The sequence below is a fragment of the Oncorhynchus mykiss genome, chromosome 20 (genome assembly GCF_057628025.1).
Source record: "Oncorhynchus mykiss isolate SJ-2025 chromosome 20, ASM5762802v1, whole genome shotgun sequence".
NCBI lineage: Eukaryota > Metazoa > Chordata > Actinopteri > Salmoniformes > Salmonidae > Oncorhynchus > Oncorhynchus mykiss.
In genome coordinates this window covers 29,568,539-29,592,010 of record NC_143041.1, presented here as the reverse complement: position 1 = coordinate 29,592,010, position 23,472 = coordinate 29,568,539, and the positions used below count along the sequence as shown (strand labels likewise).

The window sequence follows — 23,472 nt, the reverse complement described above, 5'->3', positions numbered from 1 at the left end:
TCCCCCTATCATTATCTCTCTCCTCCCCTCTCATTCTCTCTCTCTCTCTCCCCCTCCCTCTCTCTCTCACCTTCTCATTCTCTCTCTCTCTCCCCCTTTCATTCTCCCTCTCTCTCTCCCCCTCCCTCTCTCTCTCCCCCTCTCATTCTCTCTCTCTCTCCCCCTCTCATTCTCCCTCTCTCTCTCACGCACTCCCCCTCCCTCTCTCTCTCTCCCCCTCCCCCTCTCTCTCCCCCTCTCATTCTCCCTCTCTCTCCCCTTCCCTCTCTCTCTCCCCCTCTCATTCTCTCTCTCCCCCTCTCTCTCTCTCCCCCTCTCTCTCTCTCTCCTGCTCTCACCCTCCCCTTCTCTCTCCCCCTCTCTCTCCCCCTCCCTCTCATTCTCCCTCTATCTCTCCCCCTCTCATTCTCCTACTCTCTCTCCCCCTCTCATTCTCCCTCGCTCTCTCCCCCTCTCAGTCTCCCTCTCTCTCTCCCCCTCTCATTCTCCCTCTCTCTCCCCCCCTCCCTCTCTCTCGCCTGCTCTCCCCCTCCCTCTCTCTCTCTCCCGCTCTGATGCAGGTGTATTGGTATCGGTATGTATTAGGATCCCTTTTAGCCACAGCAAAAGCATCAGCTACTCTTCCTGGGGACTACAGGAAACATGACATAATACATAATACAGAACATTATTGGTCAAGGACTGAACTACATCAATTTAACATCACACATAGCCTACATATCAGTACATACACACAATATCTAGGTCTATTACATAATACATTGGAAATTACAATACAAGATATACAAAATGGCTGTGTCTCTTCACTTCCCTTTCTGCAGTATGGTTTTCTTTTATCTCTTTTTTGAATCTGGTTTCATTGCTAGCTTGAGTTACCTGGGGTGGTAGAGAGTTCCATGTAGTCATGGCTCTATTTAATACTGTGTTTCCCAGCCTCTGTTCTGGACCTGGAGACTGTGAAGAGATGCATGTGTTGCACCGATGAGTGTCCGTACCTTCAACACATCAATACCTCGTACAAAGACCAATAGTGATGCAGTCAATCTCTCCTCAACTTTGAGCCAGGAAAGATCAAAATGCATATTACTGACACTTTCCCTCTGTGTACATCTAAGTGCGATACGTGCTGCTTTGTACTGGACCAACTGAAATGTACCTATGTCCCTCTTTGCGGCACGTGACCACACAGCTGAGCAGTAGTCCAGGTACGACTGAGATATCAAGAAGGCAGAGCAAAGCCCTATGATGGACAGACTTCTTCCGATTTAAGCAACCATTGAGTCTATATGTTTTGACCATGACAGCTTGTTATCTAGGGTGACACCCAGCAGTTTAGTCTCCTCAACTTGCTCAGATGCCACACTATTTAATAGTAGATGTAAATGAGGTTTAAGGAACAAGTGATTTGTTACAAAAATGAAGCTTTATTCCTTTCCTTCCTACTCTGTTTCACATTCAACACATCACAAGCTGCTGGCGGAGGTGAGGGAGAGAGAGAGAGAGAGAGAGTGGGGGTTGGTAAGAGATAGAGGGAAAGAGAGATAGAGGGAAGAAGGAGGGAGGAAAAACTGAAAGAGGGTGGCAGATAATAGAGAAAGAGATGTGTGTAAAAAACAGAGAGAGAGAGAGAGAGAGAGAGAGAGAGAGAGAGAGAGAGAGAGAGAGAGAGAGAGAGAGAGAGGGGGGGGGTAAAGAGAGAGAAGGATATACAGTATCTAGAGAGAGAGGGGGGGTAAAGAGAGAAAAGGATATATATTATCTAGAGAGAGAGAGAGAGAGAGAGAGGGGGGGGGGTAAAGAGAGACAAGGATATACATTATCTAGAGAGAGAGAGAGAACGCCCAATTTTTCAGTTTTTGATTTGTTAAAAAAGTTTGAAATATCCAATAAATGTCGTTCCACTTCATGATTGTGTCCCACTTGTTGTTGATTCTTCACAAAAAAATACAGTTTTATATCTTTATGTTTGAAGCCTGAAATGTGGCAAAAGGTCGCAAAGTTCAAGGGGGCCGAATACTTTCGCAAGGCACTGTATCTATACAGAACACATCAATAAATAATAATTACACTATACATATCTATACAGAACACATCAATAAATAATAATTACACTATACATATCTATACAGAACACATCAATAAATAATAATTACACTATACATATCTATACAGAACACATCAATAAATAATAATTCCACTATACATATCTATACAGAACACATCAATAAATAATAATTACACTATACATATCTATACAGAACACATCAGTAAATAATAATTACACTATGCAGAACAAATGTCTAAATGCAACATCCAACAATTTCAACGATTTTACTGAATTACAGTTCCTATCAGGAAATCAGTCAATTGAAATAAATAAATTAGGACCTAATCTATGGATTTCACATGACTGAGCATGGGTGCAGCCATGGTGGGCCTGGGAGGGCATAGGCCCACCCACTTGGGAGCCAGGTCCACCCACAGGGGAGCCAGGCCCAGCCAATCAGAGTGAGTTTTCCCCAACAAAAGGGATATATTATTTATTACAGACATAAATACTCCTCAGTTTCATCAGCTGTTCAGTGGCTGGTCTCAGACAATCCTGCATGTAAAGTAACCAGATGTGGAAGTCCTGGGCTGGCGTGGTTACACGTGGTCTGCGGTTGTGAGGCCGGTTGGACATACTGCCAAATGATCTAAAACAACGTTGAAATACGGTACAAAAGTGAACATACAATTCTCTGACAACAGCTCTGGTGGACATTCATGTAGTCATCATGCCAATTGCAGGCTACCTCAAAACTTGAGACATCTGTGGCGTTGTGTTGTGTGACAAAACTGCACATTTTAGAGTGGCCTTTTAATTTCCCTAGCACAAGGTGTAATGATCAGGCTGTTAAATCAAGTTCTTGATATGCTATACCTGTCAGGTGAATGGATTCTCTTGGCAAAGAAGAAATACTCACTAACAGGGATGTAAATAACATTTGAGAGAAAAAAGCTTTTTGTGCATATGGAACATGTCTGGGATCTTTTATTTCAGCTCATGAAACATGGAACCAACACTTTACATGTTGTGTTTATATTTTTGTTCAGTATATATACACATCATTTACACATTTAGATATTATTCTACATGAGAGGCACAAAACAACTAAAAGCAGATTCACCTAAGTTGGTGGAGACTGATGGCTCGCCAGGGTTGGCAATCCCAGGTAACTTATTCGTTTGAAGGTTATCAATGAGGTAAGGTATGGCAGAAGTCTAAGCAAGGGGCTTTATAGACAAAAAGAGTGCAATGCTTCGATCTACGAGACTTCAAAGAGGGCCAGCTTACTTTCTGATAGATAATGCAATGATGTATACTGAACCTAGCGCCCGTAATAAAGCGCAATTCGCCATAATAAACTGGGAACAATGGCTTCAATACAGTGGCAACTGTATTCATATTGACGATAACCGGAATGAATATTGTCTGAATGATTTGTTTTCTGCTATTTAACGAAAGATGGGACCTGTTCCTATAGAATAAGCTTATTTGAATTCTTCATTTCTTAACTAACTCATCAACATGCCTTTTGAAAGATAGCTTTTTGTCGATCCTGATGGCCAGATATTTACACGCGGGGACACCATCCAAACTACGTACGCATAAATCATCAAATTCATTTTCACGTGATTTGGAAAATAAGATGTTGTCACGACTTCCGCCAGAAGTCGGTTCCTCTCCTTGTTCGGGCGGCGTTCGACGTTGCCGGTCTTCTAGCCATCGCCGATCCACCTTTCATTTTCCATTTGTTTTGTCTTGTCTTCCTGCACACCTGGTTTACATCTCCTACTAATTCACATGTGTATTTAACCCTCTGTTCCCTCCATGTCTGTGTGGGATATTGTTTATTGTCAAGGTTGGCACGCTGCCGGCTGGTTTCCCCTGGGTTTTCTTTATTACCCGTGCTTTGTGGCAGCCGGTACTTTATTACCCGTGCTTTGTGGCAGCCGGTACTTTATTACCCGTGCTTTGTGACAGCCGGTACTTTATTACCTGTGCTTTGTGGCAGCCGGTACTTTATTACCCGTGCTTTGTGGCAGCCGGTACTTTATTACCCGTGCTTTGTGGCAGCCGGTACTTTATTACCCGTGCTTTGTGGCAGCCGGTACTTTATTACCCGTGCTTTGTGGCAGCCGGTACTTTATTACCCGTGCTTTGTGGCAGCCGGTACTTTATTACCCGTGCTTTGTGGCAGCCGGTACTTTATTACCCGTGCTTTGTGGCAGCCGGTACTTTATTACCCGTGCTTTGTGGCAGCCGGTACTTTATTACCCGTGCTTTGTGGCAGCCGGTACGTTATTACCCGTGCTTTGTGGCAGCCGGTACTTTATTACCCGTGCTTTGTGGCAGCCGGTACTTTATTACCCGTGCTTTGTGGCAGCCGGTACTTTATTACCCGTGCTTTGTGGCAGCCGGTACGTTATTACCCGTGCTTTGTGGCAGCCGGTACTTTATTACCCGTGCTTTGTGGCAGCCGGTACTTTATTACCCGTGCTTTGTGGCAGCCGGTACTTTGTACTTTGTGCTGCCTCACTTGTTCTGTGGGCATTTGTTTTGTGACGCGGTTGCATTCTGTATTATGATTGCCTAAGTAAAGTGCTTTGTCCATTCATCTCTGCTCTCCTGCGCCTGACTTCCATGCACCAGCTACACCCACCACTGACAGATATACATGGTTTAACCTGAATTAAGTACCAATTTCAGTTCAACTAAGGCTTTCTGCAGGGCAATAATGGCAGATTGTATGCATTAGCATACACCACAGTGTCATCGGCATACAGGTGAAAGTAAATATTTCTTTAGAGATAAAACAATATTGTTAATGTAAATAGTGAAAAGAACCGGACTAAGAATCGATCTGTGTTGGACACCCTTTGTTATGTCCAGAAAACCTGATATAACACCATCAATAAATACACACTGTGTTCTGCACTGTAAATACTATTCAAAGCAGCCTGGTGCAGGCCAATTGATGAAAGCCTCTGAATAAGTAATAAGTGGTCCACAGTGTCGAATGCTTTAGGTCAATAAAAATGGATGCTCATTGTTTCTTCTTATCCAAACAAATAAGAACAGAATTTTTAACCAAATAAGAAGTGAAGATGGTGCTATGACCTGGTCTGGAACCTGACTGGTCTACATTTAGAATACATTGAGTGGTTTAAAAGGATATAAGTTGAGTATTTACCAAGGTTTCCAGATTTTTAGCTTGGCAAGAGAGTTTGAAAATGGCGCAATAATTATTTAGGTCATCCTTTGTGAAGGAGGAGTATATGGGCCACCTTCCAGACCCTGGGATATGGTAGCAGAAAATAACTGTTAGGTAAAAAATATTGTGTTAAAGATTCTGCAACCAGAGGAGCAGAAAGCTGCAGCAAGAAATCAGCCCCAGTTAATAGTTTTACATCAATCTTGTGCAAGACGTCTAGCACATCACAAGAAGAAAGTTGTTAAAATGAAAACAATGATGTTCTAGAAGTTGACAGAACTTCCATCGAGCCAACTAGAGGATGGGAGAGGGGCAGGCGGGCATGTGGTCGAATGGCTGACCAGAGTCAAATAAGCCACCATTTCCTTCAAATAAAAAAGCCTGCTGAGATTAAACGCATCAATTATCAAATTTGACTCAGTAATGATGCCACAACTGACACAACTTGCTGAGGCAGGGAAGGAGATGATTTTTCACACTTCAGTGCTTTAACTATTTTCCAAATGAAGACAGATCACCTGCAGAGTCTGAGAAAAGAGCTCAATTTAGCTTTCTTGAAGTGGATCTATTTCTCAATTGCTTGGAAAAACTACAAATCAAATCAAATTTTAATTGTCACATGCTTCGCAAAAAAACAGGTGGAGACTAACAGTGAAATGCTTACTCACAGGCCCTTCCCAATGCAGAATGCAAAAACAAATAACAAATAACAATAATAATAGAAAAAAAATTGTAACACTTGAATCAGGTACAAAGTCTTTTTTTCTCAACATAACAAGATCTGAACATTCCATAGAGAACCAGGGATTTGTTGTGTTTTTTACTCTAAGGCATTTAAAGGGAGTATGTTTGTCTGTCAGAGAGATGAGGTAATTATGGGTCAGGCATGTAGCCGATGAAGAAACAGTCAGAGTAATACATATCGTGAAGAAAAAAACCCACATTTATCTTCATAATTATACAAGGATCAGTGTTAGTCTGTTTGGCATCTCTAATACATGCAAAAGGACAGTGATCACTGAGATCAGTAGCAAAGACACCACTGGACAAGTACTTGTGGGGGCTATTTGTCAGAATTAGGTCAATCAGCAAGGAGTTTGCTGGATTTTTTACATGAATCAATCTGTGAGGGTTTTGCAATCAGATGAGACATGTTAATATCAAGACAAGTACTCATAAACATGGACTGAGGCCGGGGTAAGCCAATCTAAGTTTAAATCCCCATGTGTGTGAGAGACAATGGCTGAGAGAGAGAGAGAGAGAGAGAGAGAGAGAGAGAGTTGGAGGGATACGGGTGTGTGTTTGTGTGACACCATCAGTGAATATACCCCTGGGAGCGCTTGGTCCTCTATTCCACCCTCATGCCTGATTGGATACATTGTTCAGTCAGATGCAAAATTGTGTCACAAGCAGTCACATGTCCCTGGCGTGTTAACACTTGAACCACTAAAGCAGTCGTTTTGACGGCTCATGATTTCATCTTTTTAGTCATGCCCCCCACCAACCTTGACTTTTACGAAATAAATCTATATTACACACTGTCGGTGTTAGAATCTTAATATCACAAACAGAACAGGAATTACACCCAGTTTTAGGAGAGCATGTCATTTCCTTAAACGTTTTCCCCCTGTTGTTGGACCTCCTTCCAGATGGGCCTGCTCTGCTCCTTCAGACAGCTGAAAGTGTAGTGCCCAGCTGATAATCCCCCGGATAATTGCCTTGAAAGTGAACCTAAACTATAACGAAACTAATTTCACACATGTAACAAGAGATTCAATAAATGAAGCATAGTATGATGGGGGAGAATGGGTGACTTGATGAGTGAGGGGAAGCGAACAATGCAAAATGATGTAATCAACAACTGTGAAAGAAGAGTAGGGCGGACCCTTCCATTGTATTGATCCATTCTAGTTATCATCTTAAAATGGCATGTATCCTATATCAGTCAACTGAATCCCAGCAGTCTCATCAGTCTACTCTGGCCTAGTTGGAGTACAGTGAGAGCATGTGTAATTGTACATGCTGAACAGCTTTCAATCTCAGGGAAAAGATCCACATCGGGCAGCAAGTGAGCCAGTGTCGGAGAATGTGATGATGAGGCTTGGGGAACTTTATGTCGACAAGACGAGAAATGTCACCATGGACAATTTATTAACTTCTATGACTGGAAAAAGTTGCTTGCAAAGAAAACAAGTCTGGCCGGCACCATGAACAAAGTGAGACGGGTGCTCCCTCCCTCTGCGCAAAATAAGGCAATATTATTATTGTTGAAGAATAACAAGACAACGGGAACACAATAAAGACAAAGATTTGGACTATTATACACTACAGTCAAACAAAGGGATGTCAAGCAAGTGAAAGTTGCGAAAATTGTGTCAACTGTTAGGACAAGGGATAAGGGAAAAGGGGATACCCAGTCAGTTGTACAACTGATTGCATTCAACTGAAATGTGTCTTCCGCATTTAGCTAAACCCCTCTGAATGAGACAGGTGCGGGGGGCTGCCATAATCAACATCCACGTCTTTGGCGCCCAGGGAACAGTGGGTTAACTGCCTTGCTCAGGGGCAGAATGTTACTGGCCCAATGCTCTAACTACTAGGCTACCCAGCTAAATGATATCCAACTGACTATTTTTGACTGCTGTCATAGACACTTATATGCATTATAATGACATTATTGATTTTGTGCTGAGTTTCACTATTTGTCAAGGCCACTTGGCGCTTATAATGATGTCTAGGCTGCTGATGTTTTCATCATTTGACTGTGCGTCTTTTGACCGTGCTTCTTTGGTGGTTGGGATCATTTATATATTTTTATTAAAATCATTATAAAAAAAGCTGTTACCATATTCCAACACATTTTTTTTTCTGTTTCACAGTTCACTCAATGAATAAAATCGATTGAACACTTGAAATGTGCGTATTTAAAAAAATTATTTTACCATTTTTTTACATACAGCCTACAGTAACATAAACTCATGGAAATGTGTTATTTGAAATAAAATATAAATCATATTCTAATGTGACCAAAGGGCTTCATCAACATGTTTGCGATAGCATATATATTAAATATATGAATTACAATTCAAATGTTGCAGACAGAATGACTGCTGATTAGCTTGAAGGGGGGTCCATCTATAGGGGCCAACACACTGGGAGACGAAAGGGGAATACATTCACCGTGACACCGTCTTGACCGCCACACCAGTCTGCCTGCTTGCAGTGTAATAACACAGTGGTGATGAGAGTAGAACGAGTGCTAGGGAGGGGAGTACTTTAACTTCAATCTGAATTCATGGGTACATGTTCAAAACTCCCTGAGACTAACAGATGTTGTTGACAAAGAAGGGAATAAAATAAGTGGGAGTCATATTATAAAATGGTGGAAAGTTAAAAACAACAGCACAACATAATCCATCTAATGAGAGAGTTGAGTGGAACAGCTGTCTGGGGGGACAAACGCTCAGTAAATGAGATGCAGGTAGATCTTTTACCCCTTGACGCAGATGGCCCACTCTCCCACAGCTCCTAGCAAGGGCACCTATCTTGATACAGTCACACTGTCAGGGGGATAGTCACACACTACCTACAATCAATATCGGAGTTGTTTCCACTCACACACACACACACACACACACACACACACACACACACACACACACACACACACACACACACACACACACACACACACACACACAGTCACTTACATGCCACCTGTACTTCAGTCCTCCTCTGTAGTAAGGCTCCTACACGGTTCCTGACGATACATCGGTAGAAGCCAGCATGGGAACGGTCCAGGGAGGGAATCAGGTACCTGCAAAATGCACATTACACATACATTAGATATCTGGAACATCTCCAATACACACTCATCAGAGAGTTGGAACACACACAATACACCGACATGACGGGAACACAATACACCCACATGACTGAAACACTATACACCCACATGACTGAAACACCCACATGACTGAAACACAATACACCCACATGACTGAAACACAATACACCCACATGACTGAAACACAATACACCCACATGACGGGAACACAATACACCCACATGACTGAAACACCCACATGACTGAAACACAATACACCCACATGACTGAAACACCCACATGACTGAAACACAATACACCCACATGACTGAAACACACACATGACTGAAACACAATGACTGAAACACATGACTGAAACACCCACATGACTGAAACACAATACACCCACATGACTGAAACACAATACACCCACATGACTGAAACACAATACACCCACATGACTGAAACACAATACACCCACATGACTGAAACACACACATGACTGAAACACAATGACTGAAACACATGACTGAAACACCCACATGACTGAAACACAATACACCCACATGACTGAAACACAATACACCCACATGACTGAAACACAATACACCCACATGACTGAAACACAATACACCCACATGACTGAAACACAATACACCCACATGACTGAAACACACACATGACTGAAACACAATGACTGAAACACATGACTGAAACACCCACATGACTGAAACACAATACACCCACATCAGAACCACAGATATGTACATTCAACAAATCAGGTGCAACTGTGCTATTGCAGAAAGAGGAGAAAATTAAACAAAGAGAGTCAAGGGGAAAAAAGAGAGAGAGAGAGAGAGAGAGAGAGAGAGACAGACAGACAGAGAGAGAGAGAGAGAGAGAGAGAACTGAGCCTGCATACAGCCTGATGATAATGACTCTCAAGTTCATCTATTCCCAGAGGGAAATTACCCCCAAGAGATTAGAGGAGCACTCACAGACACACACACACACACACACACACACACACACACACACACACACACACACACACACACACACACACACACACACACACACTGTGGGATTACATATACCTCCTCATCTATTCCTGAATGTATTACTGAAGCAGACCCTAGAGAATCAAAAACAACAACAAGCACAACAACAACAACAATAACAATGTAGGTCTTATGTATCCAGCAGCCACCAGCCCACCCACACCCTCCTCTCAATTGCATACTCCTTGTCTCATTTTTCCTCCTCAAAATCCATTGGCTGGGAAAGGTCCCTCCCTCTGACCTTCTCCTCCGATGGGTTTTGTGAAGAAGGTGATGACAGAGGAAGCGAGGAGTATGCAATTGAGAATATTCAATTCACTGTACATCCCATGGAGCTGCAGTACCTACTCCTCCCCATGTGGGGGCACCCAAACACATAATATACAATACCATACCCCTTTTAGCCGGACATAGTAATAATGTCAAATTAATGATAAAGCACTAACACACACTTAGTAAGTCATGCTCTCTAAGTCTGGGTACAGTAAATGTCTGCTATGAAAGTGGGGGATATCACACAAGGAAATTACCACAAAAAGAGAAATGCAGAGAATGTCAGAGATAACATCTGGACTCTCCGTGGTGACTGGTGAGTAGGATAGGAAACGTTTGAACGGTCAGAGTCCCTTGTCTCGCCTCGATGTGTTTGAAACTGGAATCAAACACAAGCCCTGGAGCTTTGATCAGATTGCTCAGGAAGCCAGACTCCACTACACCAAAATAACATATCTCCCTATGCAACTGGGTCCTGGACTATCTGACGGGCCATTCACAGGTGGTGAAGGTCGGCAACATTAACCTCCTCCACACTAATCCTCAACACAGGGGCACCACAAGGGTGCCTCCTCAGTCCCTTCCTCTACTCCCTCACACAGTTCCAACTCCATCATCAAGTTCACTGACGACACAACAGTAAAAGGCCTGATTACCAACAACAACGAGACGGCCTACAGAAAGGAGGTAGGCACTCTGACTGTGTGGTGCCAGGTAAACAACCTCTCCATCAATGTCAGCCAAACTAAGGAGCTGACTGTGGATTTCAGGAGGAACCAGTCTGGGCACACCCTCATCCTCGTCAATGGGGCCGCTGTGGAGACGGTCAAAAACGTAAAGTTCCTCGGCGTCCACATCTCCGAGGAGTTAAAATGGTCAAACCGTGGTGAAGGCGACACAACAGCGCCTCTTCAACCTCAGGATGCTTAATTAATGAGGCCTGTCCCTGAGGGCTCTAACAGTGTTGTACAGGAACACCATCGAGAGCATACTGTCGGGCTGCATCACAGCTTGGTACTGCAACTCCACCTCCACTGACCGTAAGGCTCTACAGTGGGTGGTATGGTCAGCCGAACGCACCAATGTGTGCACACTGCCTGCCCAGGTGTTGGAAGGCCAAGAAGATCATGGAGGATTTCAGCCATCCGAGACACGGCCTGTTCTAGACGCTTCCATCACTCAGAAACGGGCAATATATGAGCATCATAGAAAAAACTGTCAGACTGGCCAATAGCTTCCACCCCAGACCATCAGCCTACTGAATAGCCACCAATAGGCAGCTACCTGCAATCATACCCTGCAATTACATCTGGGACTCTGTCTAATCTAATCTTTCGTTTGGTCTATTTAGCTACTCTGACTTTAAGGATTTTTTTCAAAATAAAGAGAGTGTCTGGTCTATACATTTCCCTGCACAAATCCTCTGTGTGATAATCAGAGATTGTTGACATAAAATACTGGTGGTACTGCAACTCTCTTCTTGGAGCCAGACTGACGTTACACCACACGACCAACAGGGGGAGCTGTTCAAAACGCCTGTATATGTAACCAGGTCTGTATTGTGCTGGTATTTCAGAAACAGTTAACAGACCCATCTTTAACACCTTCACGTCATCAGTCATGTTGAAGGACAAGTCTTCAAAACGATGTCATTCTGCCCTGATAAGTTGTTATAACATTTAACTGACACACAGTAACATGTTAATACTGAGTTAACTTAGATTACACAATCTAAAAGTTAGGATCTGAGCTCTGTCTCTAAATAGCTCCAGTAAAAGAAACCCTTTTCTTCACAGTCACGCCACTTACTCACTTAACTTTGAAAGTGTTCCAAGAGGTTCCTGTCTGCGATCCGACAGATAGATATAAAGGTACATAACCTGGTGACCTTGGGCTACAAATTACTGTAGTGGGAAAGCTCTCCCTGACCCTGTGGATCAATGCTGCAGAAAAGGGGGACAAAGACAGAGAGGGACGACGGGAAAGAGAAAGAGAGGGAGGGAGAGAGAGAGAGAGAGAGGAGAGAAAGCAAGGGAGGATAGAGGAGGATCATCTGGAGTTTCGATCTTGGTGCTGTAAAAAGCTATTGACCTCAGATGAAGATCAATAGACACAATAGAGTGGGGAAGGTAAAGAGATACTCCAAGCCAGAGGGGATAAGATGGAAAGAGATAGATAGATAGATAGATAGATAGATAGATAGATAGATAGCGAGAGAGAAAAATAATGAGAGACAAGGCAAGAAGGGCATTCTATGCCATCAAAAGAAACATAAATTTCAACATACCAATTAGGATTTGGCTAAAAATACTTTAATCAGTCATAGAGCCCATTGCCCTTTATGGTTGTGAGGTCTGGGGTCCGCTCACCAACCAAGACTTCACAAAATGGGACAAACACCAAATTGAGACTCTGCACGCAGAATTCTGCAAAAATATCCTCCATGTACAACGTAGAACACCAAATAATGCATGCAGAGCAGAATTAGGCCGATACCCACTAATTATCAAAATCCAGAAAAGAGCCGTTAAATTCTACAACCACCTAAAAGGAAGTGATTCACAAACCTTCCATAACAAAGCCATCACCTACAGAGAGATGAACCTGGAGAAGAGTCCCCTAAGCAAGCTGGTCCTGGGGCTCTGTTCACAAACACAAACACACCCTACAGAGCCCCAGGACAACAGCACAATTAGACCCAACCAAATCATGAGAAAACAAAAAGATAATTACTTGACACATTGGAAAGAATTAACAAAAAAACAGAGCAAACTAGAATGCTATTTGGCCCTAAACAGAGAGTACACAGCGGCAGAATACCTGACCACTGTGACTGACCCAAAATTAAGGAAAGCTTTGACTATGTACAGACTCAGTGAGCATAGCCTTGCTATTGAGAAAGGCCGCCGTAGGCAGACATGGCTCTCAAGAGAAGACAGGCTATGTGCTCACTGCCCACAAAATGAGGTGGAAACTGAGCTGCACTTCCTAACCTCCTAACCTCCTGAGCGAGAAAGAGAGAGAGAGAGGGGCGTGAGGGAGGGAGGGAGGGAGGGAGGGAGGGAGGGAGGGAGGGAGGGAGGGAGGGAGGGAGGGAGGGAGGGAGGGAGGGGAAATAGACAACAAGCAGGCCAGCTAGACACACATCATCTGGTGAAGGAAAGACAACAAAGTCTGTCTGGAACTGGCTAGAGATGAGGACCAGTCAATATTAACCCTTACTGACCCTGTTGACTGCTACAGTGCCTTGCGAAAGTATTCGGCCCCCTTGAACTTTGCGACCTTTTGCCACATTTCAGGCTTCAAACATAAAGATATAAAACTGTATTTTTTTGTGAAGAATCAACAACAAGTGGGACACAATCATGAAGTGGAACGACATTTATTGGATATTTCAAACTTTTTTAACAAATCAAAAACTGAAAAATTGGGCGTGCAAAATTATTCAGCCCCCTTAAGTTAATACTTTGTAACGCCACCTTTTGCTGCGATTACAGCTGTAAGTCGCTTGGGGTATGTCTCTATCAGTTGTGCACATCGAGAGAGTGACATTTTTTCCCATTCCTCCTTGCAAAACAGCTCGAGCTCAGTGAGGTTGGATGGAGAGCATTTGTGAACAGCAGTTTTCAGTTCTTTCCACAGATTCTCGATTGGATTCAGGTCTGGACTTTGACTTGGCCATTCTAACACCTGGATATGTTTATTTTTGAACCATTCCATTGTAGATTTTGCTTTATGTTTTGGATCATTGTCTTGTTGGAAGACAAATCTCCGTCCCAGTCTCAGGTCTTTTGCAGACTCCATCAGGTTTTCTTCCAGAATGGTCCTGTATTTGGCTCCATCCATCTTCCCATCAATTTTAACCATCTTCCCTGTCCCTGCTGAAGAAAAGCAGGCCCAAACCATGATGCTGCCACCACCATGTTTGACAGTGTTCAGGGCGATGAGTTGTGTTGCTTTTACGCCAAACATAACGTTTTGCATTGTTGCCAAAAAGTTCCATTTTGGTTTCATCTGACCAGAGCACCTTCTTCCACATGTTTGGTGTGTCTCCCAGGTGGCTTGTGGCAAACTTTAATCGACACTTTTTATGGATATCTTTAAGAAATGGCTTTCTTCTTGCCACTCTTCCATAAAGGCCAGATTTGTGCAATATACGACTGATTGTTGTCCTATGGACAGAGTCTCCCACCTCAGCTGTAGATCTCTGCAGTTCATCCAGAGTGATCATGGGCCTCTTGGCTGCATCTCTGATCAATCTTCTCCTTGTATGAGCTGAAAGTTTAGAGGGACGGCCAGGTCTTGGTAGATTTGCAGTGGTCTGATACTCCTTCCATTTCAATATTTTTGCTTGCACAGTGCTCCTTGCGATGTTTAAAGCTTGGAAAAATCTTTTTGTATCCAAATTCGGCTTTAAACTTCTTCACAACAGTATCTCGGACCTGCCTGGTGTGTTCCTTGTTCTTCATGATGCTCTCTGCGCTTTTAACGGACCTCTGAGACTATCACAGTGCAGGTGCATTTATACGGAGACTTGATTACACACAGGTGGATTGTATTTATCATCATTAGTCATTTAGGTCAACATTGGATCATTCAGAGATCCTCACTGAACTTCTGGAGAGAGTTTGCTGCACTGAAAGTAAAGGGGCTGAATAATTTTGCACGCCCAATTTTTCAGTTTTTGATTTGTTAAAAAAGTTTGAAATATCCAATAAATGTCGTTCCACTTCATGATTGTGTCCCACTTGTTGTTGATTCTTCACAAAAAAATACAGTTTTATATCTTTATGTTTGAAGCCTGAAATGTGGCAAAAGGTCGCAAAGTTCAAGGGGGCCGAATACCTTCGCAAGGCACTGTATGTTTCAATGCCCACTGGCATTCCTGTGGGCTTCATTCACACCTATTTTTCTAGATGTTCTTGTGATTTTTGGATGCACTATGGTTGCTTCTCAAATCATTGATTCCTCCTCTCTCCTCCTTACAAGAAGAAGATGTGACAGAAGGGACCTTGGACCTTGTCCTCCAATACACTCTTAGAAAAAAGGTTTCCAACGTGTTTTTTTGCGGAGGGTTAGGGTTCTACCACTAACTGTTTTGATCAGAAGAACCCTTTTTGGGAGACAAGGGTTCACTTATTGTTATCACATTAATTAATTTGGTTTTCCTGTAAGAGTAGTGTCACCCTTTCACTCTCTCCATCCCTCTTTTCACTCCTCCTTTCCATCCCTCTCTCATCCCTCTCTCCATCCCTCTCTCCATGCCTCTCTCCTCCCTCCTTCTCTCTCCATCCCTCTCTATCCCTCTCTCCATCCCTCTCCATCCCTCTCTCCATCCCTCTCTCCATCTCTCTCTCTATCCCTCTCTCCATCTCTCTCTCCATCCCTCTCTCATCCCTCTCTCCATCACTCTCCATCCCTCTCTCATCCCTCTCTCCATCCCTCTCTCCATGCCTCTCTCCTCCCCTCTCTCCATCCCTCTCCCATCCCTCTCTCCATCCCTCTCCCATCCCTCTCCCATCCCTCTCTCCATCCCTCTCTCCATCCCTCTCTCCATCTCTCTCTCCATCTCTCTCCATCCCTCTCTCCATCCCTCTCCATCCCTCTCTCCATGCCTCTCTCCTCCCTCCATCTCTCTCTCGATCCTTCTCCCAATCCCTCTCTTCATCCCTCTCTCCTCCCTCCCTCTCTCCATCCCTTCTCCTTTTCTCTCCATCCCTCTCTCAACTCCTCCCCAGGCCAATTAAAGGGGGACATGACGCAGAGTAACTGTCCAATGGAGCATCAATCAATCACCCTCCAACATCCATGCACCCTGCTGACTCCCCCAACCTGTTAGACATCATGCACACCGCACTGAGCTCCGCAAAGGTTAATTGCATTCATTATAGAGAGAGAGAGGGAGAGGGGGAGGAAACTCGGGCTAAAGTCACCCTGAAGGTTCTGGCTCAAGACTGAATTCTCCACATTCCTCCGCAAGGTTAGGCTGCGGAGCACAAAAAAATCACTTGTCAGCTTTCTCTCCTCCTCTACCTATCCCTCCCCCCTCTCTTTCTACCCCACTCTCCGCATTACTGCAGGGGATCCCTCTGATTCAATCTGCTACATCCATAGCATGCTGCACTACATACAGTACATACAAAACACCCATTCTGTTTACTTGCGCTAGCCGGTCTTAATTGACCTGGCGAACACAACAAGAAGAAGCCTCACTAACGTCACTAGCTTAACAATCGCTCCTAATTAGGCCATTAACACTAATAGACTTCACACCAGAAGTAATTTAGTCCAGTTGGCTGGTCTTGCTCTGTGCTAACCCCAGAACTAATATGGTTTGATACCTCATTACAGACAGGTTATTACAGCCCTCTCTGGCTCCTCCCATCTATGATCCCTCCATCGCCCCAGGCACCTGTCAATCACTGTCTCCTCTCTTCCCTCTTCTTGCCTCATTCACTCCCTTCCTCCTCCTGGCTCTCTGTCGCCCTCTCTTGAGTTTCTTACCTACTCAGCCGTGCAATCTGAATGTCTACCTGCTGCACATGGAAGCCTAAAACTACACGTGACAACACGTGAGGACATGTGAGAACACAATTTCGTGAAGTTATTGTGACATAAATGTGACAACATGAGGATGCAAAATGTCAGCATGTGATACCATGACACGACACATGTGAAAACATGATCTCATGTGAATCCTATTGGACAACATGGGGATGCAACATTTCAACATGTGATACCATGAAATTACATGCGACAACATTTGAGCACATGTGAAAGCCAAGATGTCAAACGTCATTAAGAATAATTAACTTTCAAATCTACAACTAGTTACTGTATTTTTTACAGCTAAATGAAGGTGTTAATGGACAGTATGCTGCTTACTTGGGACTCAACCTTTGAACTCACAACCTCTTGATTGCTAGCTACTTGAAGTTCCTGCTGAGCCACCAGGTCTATGGGTATAATAGACTAAATACAAATACAAATACTATATCTTTATTGCCAAGAATACATTTCTGCACTTTGCCTACAGTTACAGTAAAAAGAAAGTAAATATATACAACAATGTGGAGGTGTTATTTCTATAAAATGACAGTATGCTGCTGTATTCTGATTTAAATTTCTGTAAAATCTTGTTCAATGTTGTACTGTAAAGAAAATTGGGACTCAGCCTTACCACTAGAACCACCATAGGCGAATGGCCACTGACATTTGCTAAGCTACAGTTGAAGTTGAAAGTTTACACACACTTAAGTTGAGTGATTAAAACTCATTTTTCAACCACTCCACAAATTTCTTGTTAACAAACTATAGTTTTGGCAAGTCAATTAGGTCATCTAATTTGTGTATGACATAAGTCATTTTTCCAACAACTGTTTACAGACACATTATTTCACTTATAATTCACTGTATCACAATTCCATTGGGTCAGAAGTTTACATACACTAAGTTGACTCTGCCTTTAAAAAGCTTGGAAAATTCTGTCATGGCTTTAGAAGCTTCTGATAGCTTCTGATAGACAACATTTGAGTCATTTGGAGGTGTACCTGTGGATGTATATCAAGGCCTACCTTCAAACTCACTGCCTCTTTGCTTGACATCATGGGAAAATTAAAAGAAAGCCAAAACCACAGAAGAAAATTGTGGCTCTCCACAAGTCTGGTTTATCTTTGGGAGCAATTTCCAAATACCTGAAGGTACCACGTTCATCCGTACAAACAAGAGTATGCAAGTATAAAACACCATGGGACCACGCAGCCGTCATACCGCTCAGGAAGGAGATGCATTCTGTCTCCTAGAGATGAACATACTTTGGTGCAAAAAGTGTAAATCAATCCCAGAACAACAGCAAAGGACCTTGTGAAGATGCTGGAGGAAACAGGTACAAAAGTATCTATATCCACAGTAAAACAAGTACTATATTGACATAACCTGAAAGGCCGCTCAGCAAGGAAGAATCCACTGCTCCAAAACCGCCATAAAAAAGCCAGACTACGGTTTGCAACTGCACATGGGGACAAAGATAGTACCTTTTGGAGAAAAGTCCTCTGGTCTGATGAAACAAAAATAGAACTGAATAGCCATAATGACCATCGTTAGGTTTGGAGGAAAAAGGGGGAGGCTTGCAAGCCAAAGAACCACATCCCAACCGTGAATCACCGGGGTGGCATCATCATGTTGTGGGGGTGCTTTGCTGCAGGAGGGACTGGTGCACTTCACAAAATAGATGGCATCATGAGGGAAGAAAATTATGTGGATATATTGAAGCAACATCTCAAAACATCAATCAGGAAGTAAAAGCTTGGTCGCAAATGGGTCTTCCAAATGGATAATGACCCCAGCATACTTCCAAAGTTGTGTCAAAATGGCTTAAGGACAACAAAGTCAAGGTACTAGAGTGGCCATCACAAAGCCCTGACCTCAACCCTATAGAACATTTGTGGGCAGAACTGAGAAAGCGTGTGCGAGCAAGGAGGCCGACAAACCTGACTCAGTTACACCAGCTCTGTCAGGAGGAATGGGCCAAAATTCACCCAACTTATTGTGGGAAGCTTGTGGAAGGCTACCCAAAACATTTGATCCAAGTAAAACAATTTAAAGGCAATCCTACCAAATACTAATTGACTGTGTGTAAACTTCTGACCCACTGGGAATGTAATGAAATAAATAAAAGTTGAAATAAATCATTCTCTCTACTGTTATTCTGACATTTCACATTCTTAAAATAAAGTGGTGAATCTAACTGACCTAAGACAGGGAATTTTTACTGGGATTAAATGTCAGGAATTGTGAAAAACTGAGTTGAAATGTAGTTGGCTAAGGTGTATGTAAACTTCCGATTTCAACTGTCCTGCTCCTTCCCTGACTTTTCCAAAATGTTTGTATTTTACACTGCTCATTTGTCCAAATTTTTGAATCACAAACAGAAAAGTATTAAGAGCCTTCTTACGTATTCCCAACTTAACCCGCCAAGACAATTTACTGTAAGATGTTGGTACCCAGCCAGGCGCTAATGTGTCTCTCTCTCTCCTCACTGAATGAATGACAAATGCATGAATGGGCGATAATTGTGCACCTTACTTCCCAATTGAATTTAAATTAGGCCTAACTGAATAATAAGGAGGGTGAAGAGGTTGATTTCATTTAGGAAAGACAATCGTGTAATGATGAGTTTGTGTCATGTCTATTCATCAGTAGCAGACAATTTGACCGCGCACCTTGCAGATTTATAACATTCTCTTTAACGTTTGACTTTGTAAAAAGATGCTTGTTATGGGACTGTTGTATTTACTGTAACTCTATCACTAAACAAATGTATTGTAAGGGAAACAAAAAACATGCTACATGTTTGCAATAGGCCTTCAGAATAATGTCAAACATATCCTATCCAGCAAAGCAAACCATGCCAGCCCACTGAATGAACGACAAATGGATGGAATTACTTGACAATCAAATTTAAATTAGGACTAACTGAATGATGAGGGTGAAGAGGTTGATTTAATTTAGAACAACAATACCGTAAGCATGAGTTTGTGTTATGGCTATTGATCAGCGTTGGCGATCATTTTTTAACATTTTACAGCGCGCCTTGTCAAATCAAATCAAACTGTATTTGTCACATGTGCCGAATACAACAGCTGTAAACCTTATCGTGAAATGCTTACTTATAAGCCCTTAACCAACAATGCAGTGCAAGAAAGAGTTAAGAAAATATTTATCAAATAAAATAAGGTAAAAAATATGAACAAGTAACACAATAAAATAACAACAACGAGGCTATATACAGTGGGTACCGGTACTGAGTCAATGTGCGGGGATACAGGTTAAGCGAGGTAATTTGTACATGTAGGTAGGGGTGAAGCGGCTATGCATAGATAATAAACAGCGAGTAAGAACAGTGTAAAAACAAAATGGCCATTTGATTAATTGTTCAGCAGTCTTATGGCTTGGGGGTAGAAGCTGTTAAGGAGCTTTTTGATCCCAGGCTTGGAGCTCCAGTAACGCGTGCCGTGCGGTAGCAGAGAGAACAGTCTAGGTCTTGGGTGACTGGAGTCTTTGACAATTTTTGGGGCTTTCCTCTGACACCGCCTAGTATATAGGTCCTGGATGGCTGGAAGCTTGGCCCCAGTGATGTACTGGGCCGTACGCACTACCCTCTGTAGCGCCTTACGGTCAGATGCCGAGCAGTTGCAATACCAGGAAGTGATGCAACTGGTCAGGATGCTCTCGATGGTGCAGTTTTTTGAGGATCTGGGGACCCATGACAAATCAAAGAAACAGCTACTCCTATATTCTCACTCAGACACTGGAGACAGAGACATCACCTCAATGTGTATATATGGTTTGTGATTCAAACCTTTGCATTTTGGAACTAGACTAATTGATTATCCTTAGTCTAACACTGAGACAGCTTGGAAAGAGCCAAAAATTGGAGGACCCTGTGGATAGATTAGACTCTGTGGGAGTAGTGTTGTGGGCATGCAGCCGGACCTCTAGCACTGTGGCTGAAGCTGGGAGAGTCATCTTGTGACTGATGGGTTTTGGAAGAGAGGAGAGGAGCAATGCTTTAATAGAGGTACATATGCAGGATGCTACCCTCCACAGCATGGCCTTCGCTCCAGATCACAACCTAATTTTATCCAAAATTAACCGGAGAGATTACTGCTTCCAATGTTTCCTTTTTCCAAGCTATACGGGTGCTCAAGCAAACAAACAGCAGAAACCTGAGGACACCATCCAACCTGGGACTGAATGAGTAGTGTTTGGTCTGATGCTATTTTGAAAGCCAAGAAGAAGAAAAAAAAAAAAAATAAATGAAAAATAAAGTACATTACAATGATATATTTTACTTTATGGGGACTGAATGCTTAGTTAAGGCTGCCAGGCTTGCAAGGACAGACCAGATACAACTTCAATTAGCACTGAGGTGTGAAGTAAAATGTGTCAATGCCTTTGGGCTCAACAAGTGGCAGGAGTCTTTGAAGCGTCCTCTGAAGCCCCCTCCTGCTGTTCAAAGACCATTTACTGGCATTTTCTACAATAAATCTGCCTCCAGAAGTAAAAGCTTCTCCCAAGTGGGTGTGACACCTACTCCCGTTGCCTGCTGCACTGCTGCTTGGATTCCACCTGCCGATCTGTTCACCGTCTGCCCTGGCCTGTCTTCCCCTGTCTGGTACAGGTGCCTCCACCACACTCACCCCTCTCTCCCTGGCCTGTCTTCCCCTGTCTGGTACAGGTGCCCCCACCACACTCACCCCTCTCTCCCTGGCCTGTCTCCCTCTGTCTGGTACAGGTGCCTCCACCACACTCACCCCTCTCTCCCTGGCCTGTCTTCCCCTGTCTGGTACAGGTGCCCCCACCACACTCACCCCTCTCTCCCTGGCCTGTCTCCCTCTGTCTGGTACAGGTGCCTCCACCACACTCACCCCTCTCTCCCTGGCCTGTCTTCCTCTGTCTGGTACAGGTACCCCCACCACACTCACCCCTCTCTCCCTGGCCTTTCCCTCGCCTCCAGCAGACACACACTGTTGGGACGAGTGACTCTGAACTTACAATGGCTAGCCCCAAGTTGTTATTTATTTTATTTTTTTATTGTGCATTTTGCTATTTTGCTATTTGCCTCATGACTCCTGCATACTTTGTTGACTACAAACTTGCTTTACCAGACCGTGGGAATGAATATGTTTGTTCCCACACTCGGGACTCTGACTCTCTATTGGTTACACAGACTTTTGGCCTTCCATCCTATTCTAATCAATCCCACAAAGTATGACTCCAAACACTCTCCTCACTCCTCACTCAAAAGCTACTCTCCTCGATGTTATCCTCACAAATAATCCTGATAGGTATCAGTCTGGTGTTATCTGTAATGACCTTAGTGATCACTGTTTTACAGCCTGTGTTTGTAACGGCTGCTCAGTGAAACGACCTGTCCTAATTTGTCATAGACGCTTGCTAAAAAACTTTAATGAGCAAGCCTTCCTTCATGAACTGGCCTCTGTAAAATGGTATAGAATCAGCTTGATCCCCTCTGTCGAAGACGCTTGGATCTTCTATTTTGATATTTTCAGTGGTATTGTTAACAAACACGCCTCATAAAGAAAATTATAATTATAAACAGGTTCAGCCCCTGGTTCAACCATGATCTTGCCAAGTTACTCCATCTTAAAAATTGCATTTGGCGGAAGGCTCGGAACACACATACTCAGGCTGACTGGCTCTCGTTCAGGCAAATGAGAAATAAGTGCACTCAGACTATCCGGAAGGCCAAAGTTAGTTACTTTAAGGAGTAGTTCTCTCTCTGTGGGTCTAACCCGAAGAAGTTCTGGAAAAAGGTTAAAGACTTGGAGAATAAACCCTCCTTCTCACAGCTGCCCATGTCCCTTAATGTTGATGATGTGGTTGTTACTGACAAGAAGCAGGCTGAGCTCTTTAATAACCACTTCATTAATTAACCTCTTTGGGCTAGGGGGCAGTATTTTGACGTCTGGATGAAAAGCGTGCCCAAAGTGAACTGCCGGTTACTCAGGCCCAGAAGCTAGGCTATGCATATAATTGGTAGATTTGGATAGAAAACAATCTAAGGTTTCTACAACCTTTAAAATAATGTCTGTGAGTATAACAGAACTGATATGGCAGGCGAAAACCCGAGGTCAAACCATCCAGAAAAAAACAAATTCAGCCCAACACTGTTTCCAATGGCTGTCATGTTTAATATGAGGTGAAAACCTCCCAGATTGCAGTTCCTAGTGCTTCCACTAGATGTATTTAGAAAGAGTTTCAGGCTTGTTTTTGGAAAAAGGAGCTAGAATTTGTAGTTTTTCTAAGTGGCTCCCATTTTGGCTGTAGTGTTTTCATGCGCGTGGATGAGAGCGTTTTCTTTGTTGTTTATCTCCGGTAAAGACAATAACAATTCTCCGTCTTAAATTTGATTGTTTATTTACGTATTAGGCTACCTGAGGTTTGATTAAAAATGTTGTTTGACATGTTTGGAGAAGTTTATTGGTAACGTTTGGAATTAATTTTGTATGCATTTTGAAGGAGGGAAACC

At 43.2% G+C, this 23,472-nt stretch overlaps 1 protein-coding gene across 3 annotated transcripts in view; it reads right to left on the bottom strand.

Annotated features, from left to right (window-relative positions):
* LOC149974555 (protein sidekick-2-like) overlaps window positions 1-23,472 on the bottom strand; it is a 461,666-nt gene that overhangs the window by 94,460 nt on the left and 343,734 nt on the right. For all 3 annotated transcript variants that reach the window (XM_090212862.1, XM_090212863.1, XM_090212865.1), the window contains exon 3: window positions 8,969-9,075. In XM_090212862.1, the coding sequence (XP_090068988.1) occupies window positions 8,969-9,075 (107 nt within the window). The remainder of the gene's footprint in view (window positions 1-8,968; window positions 9,076-23,472) is intronic.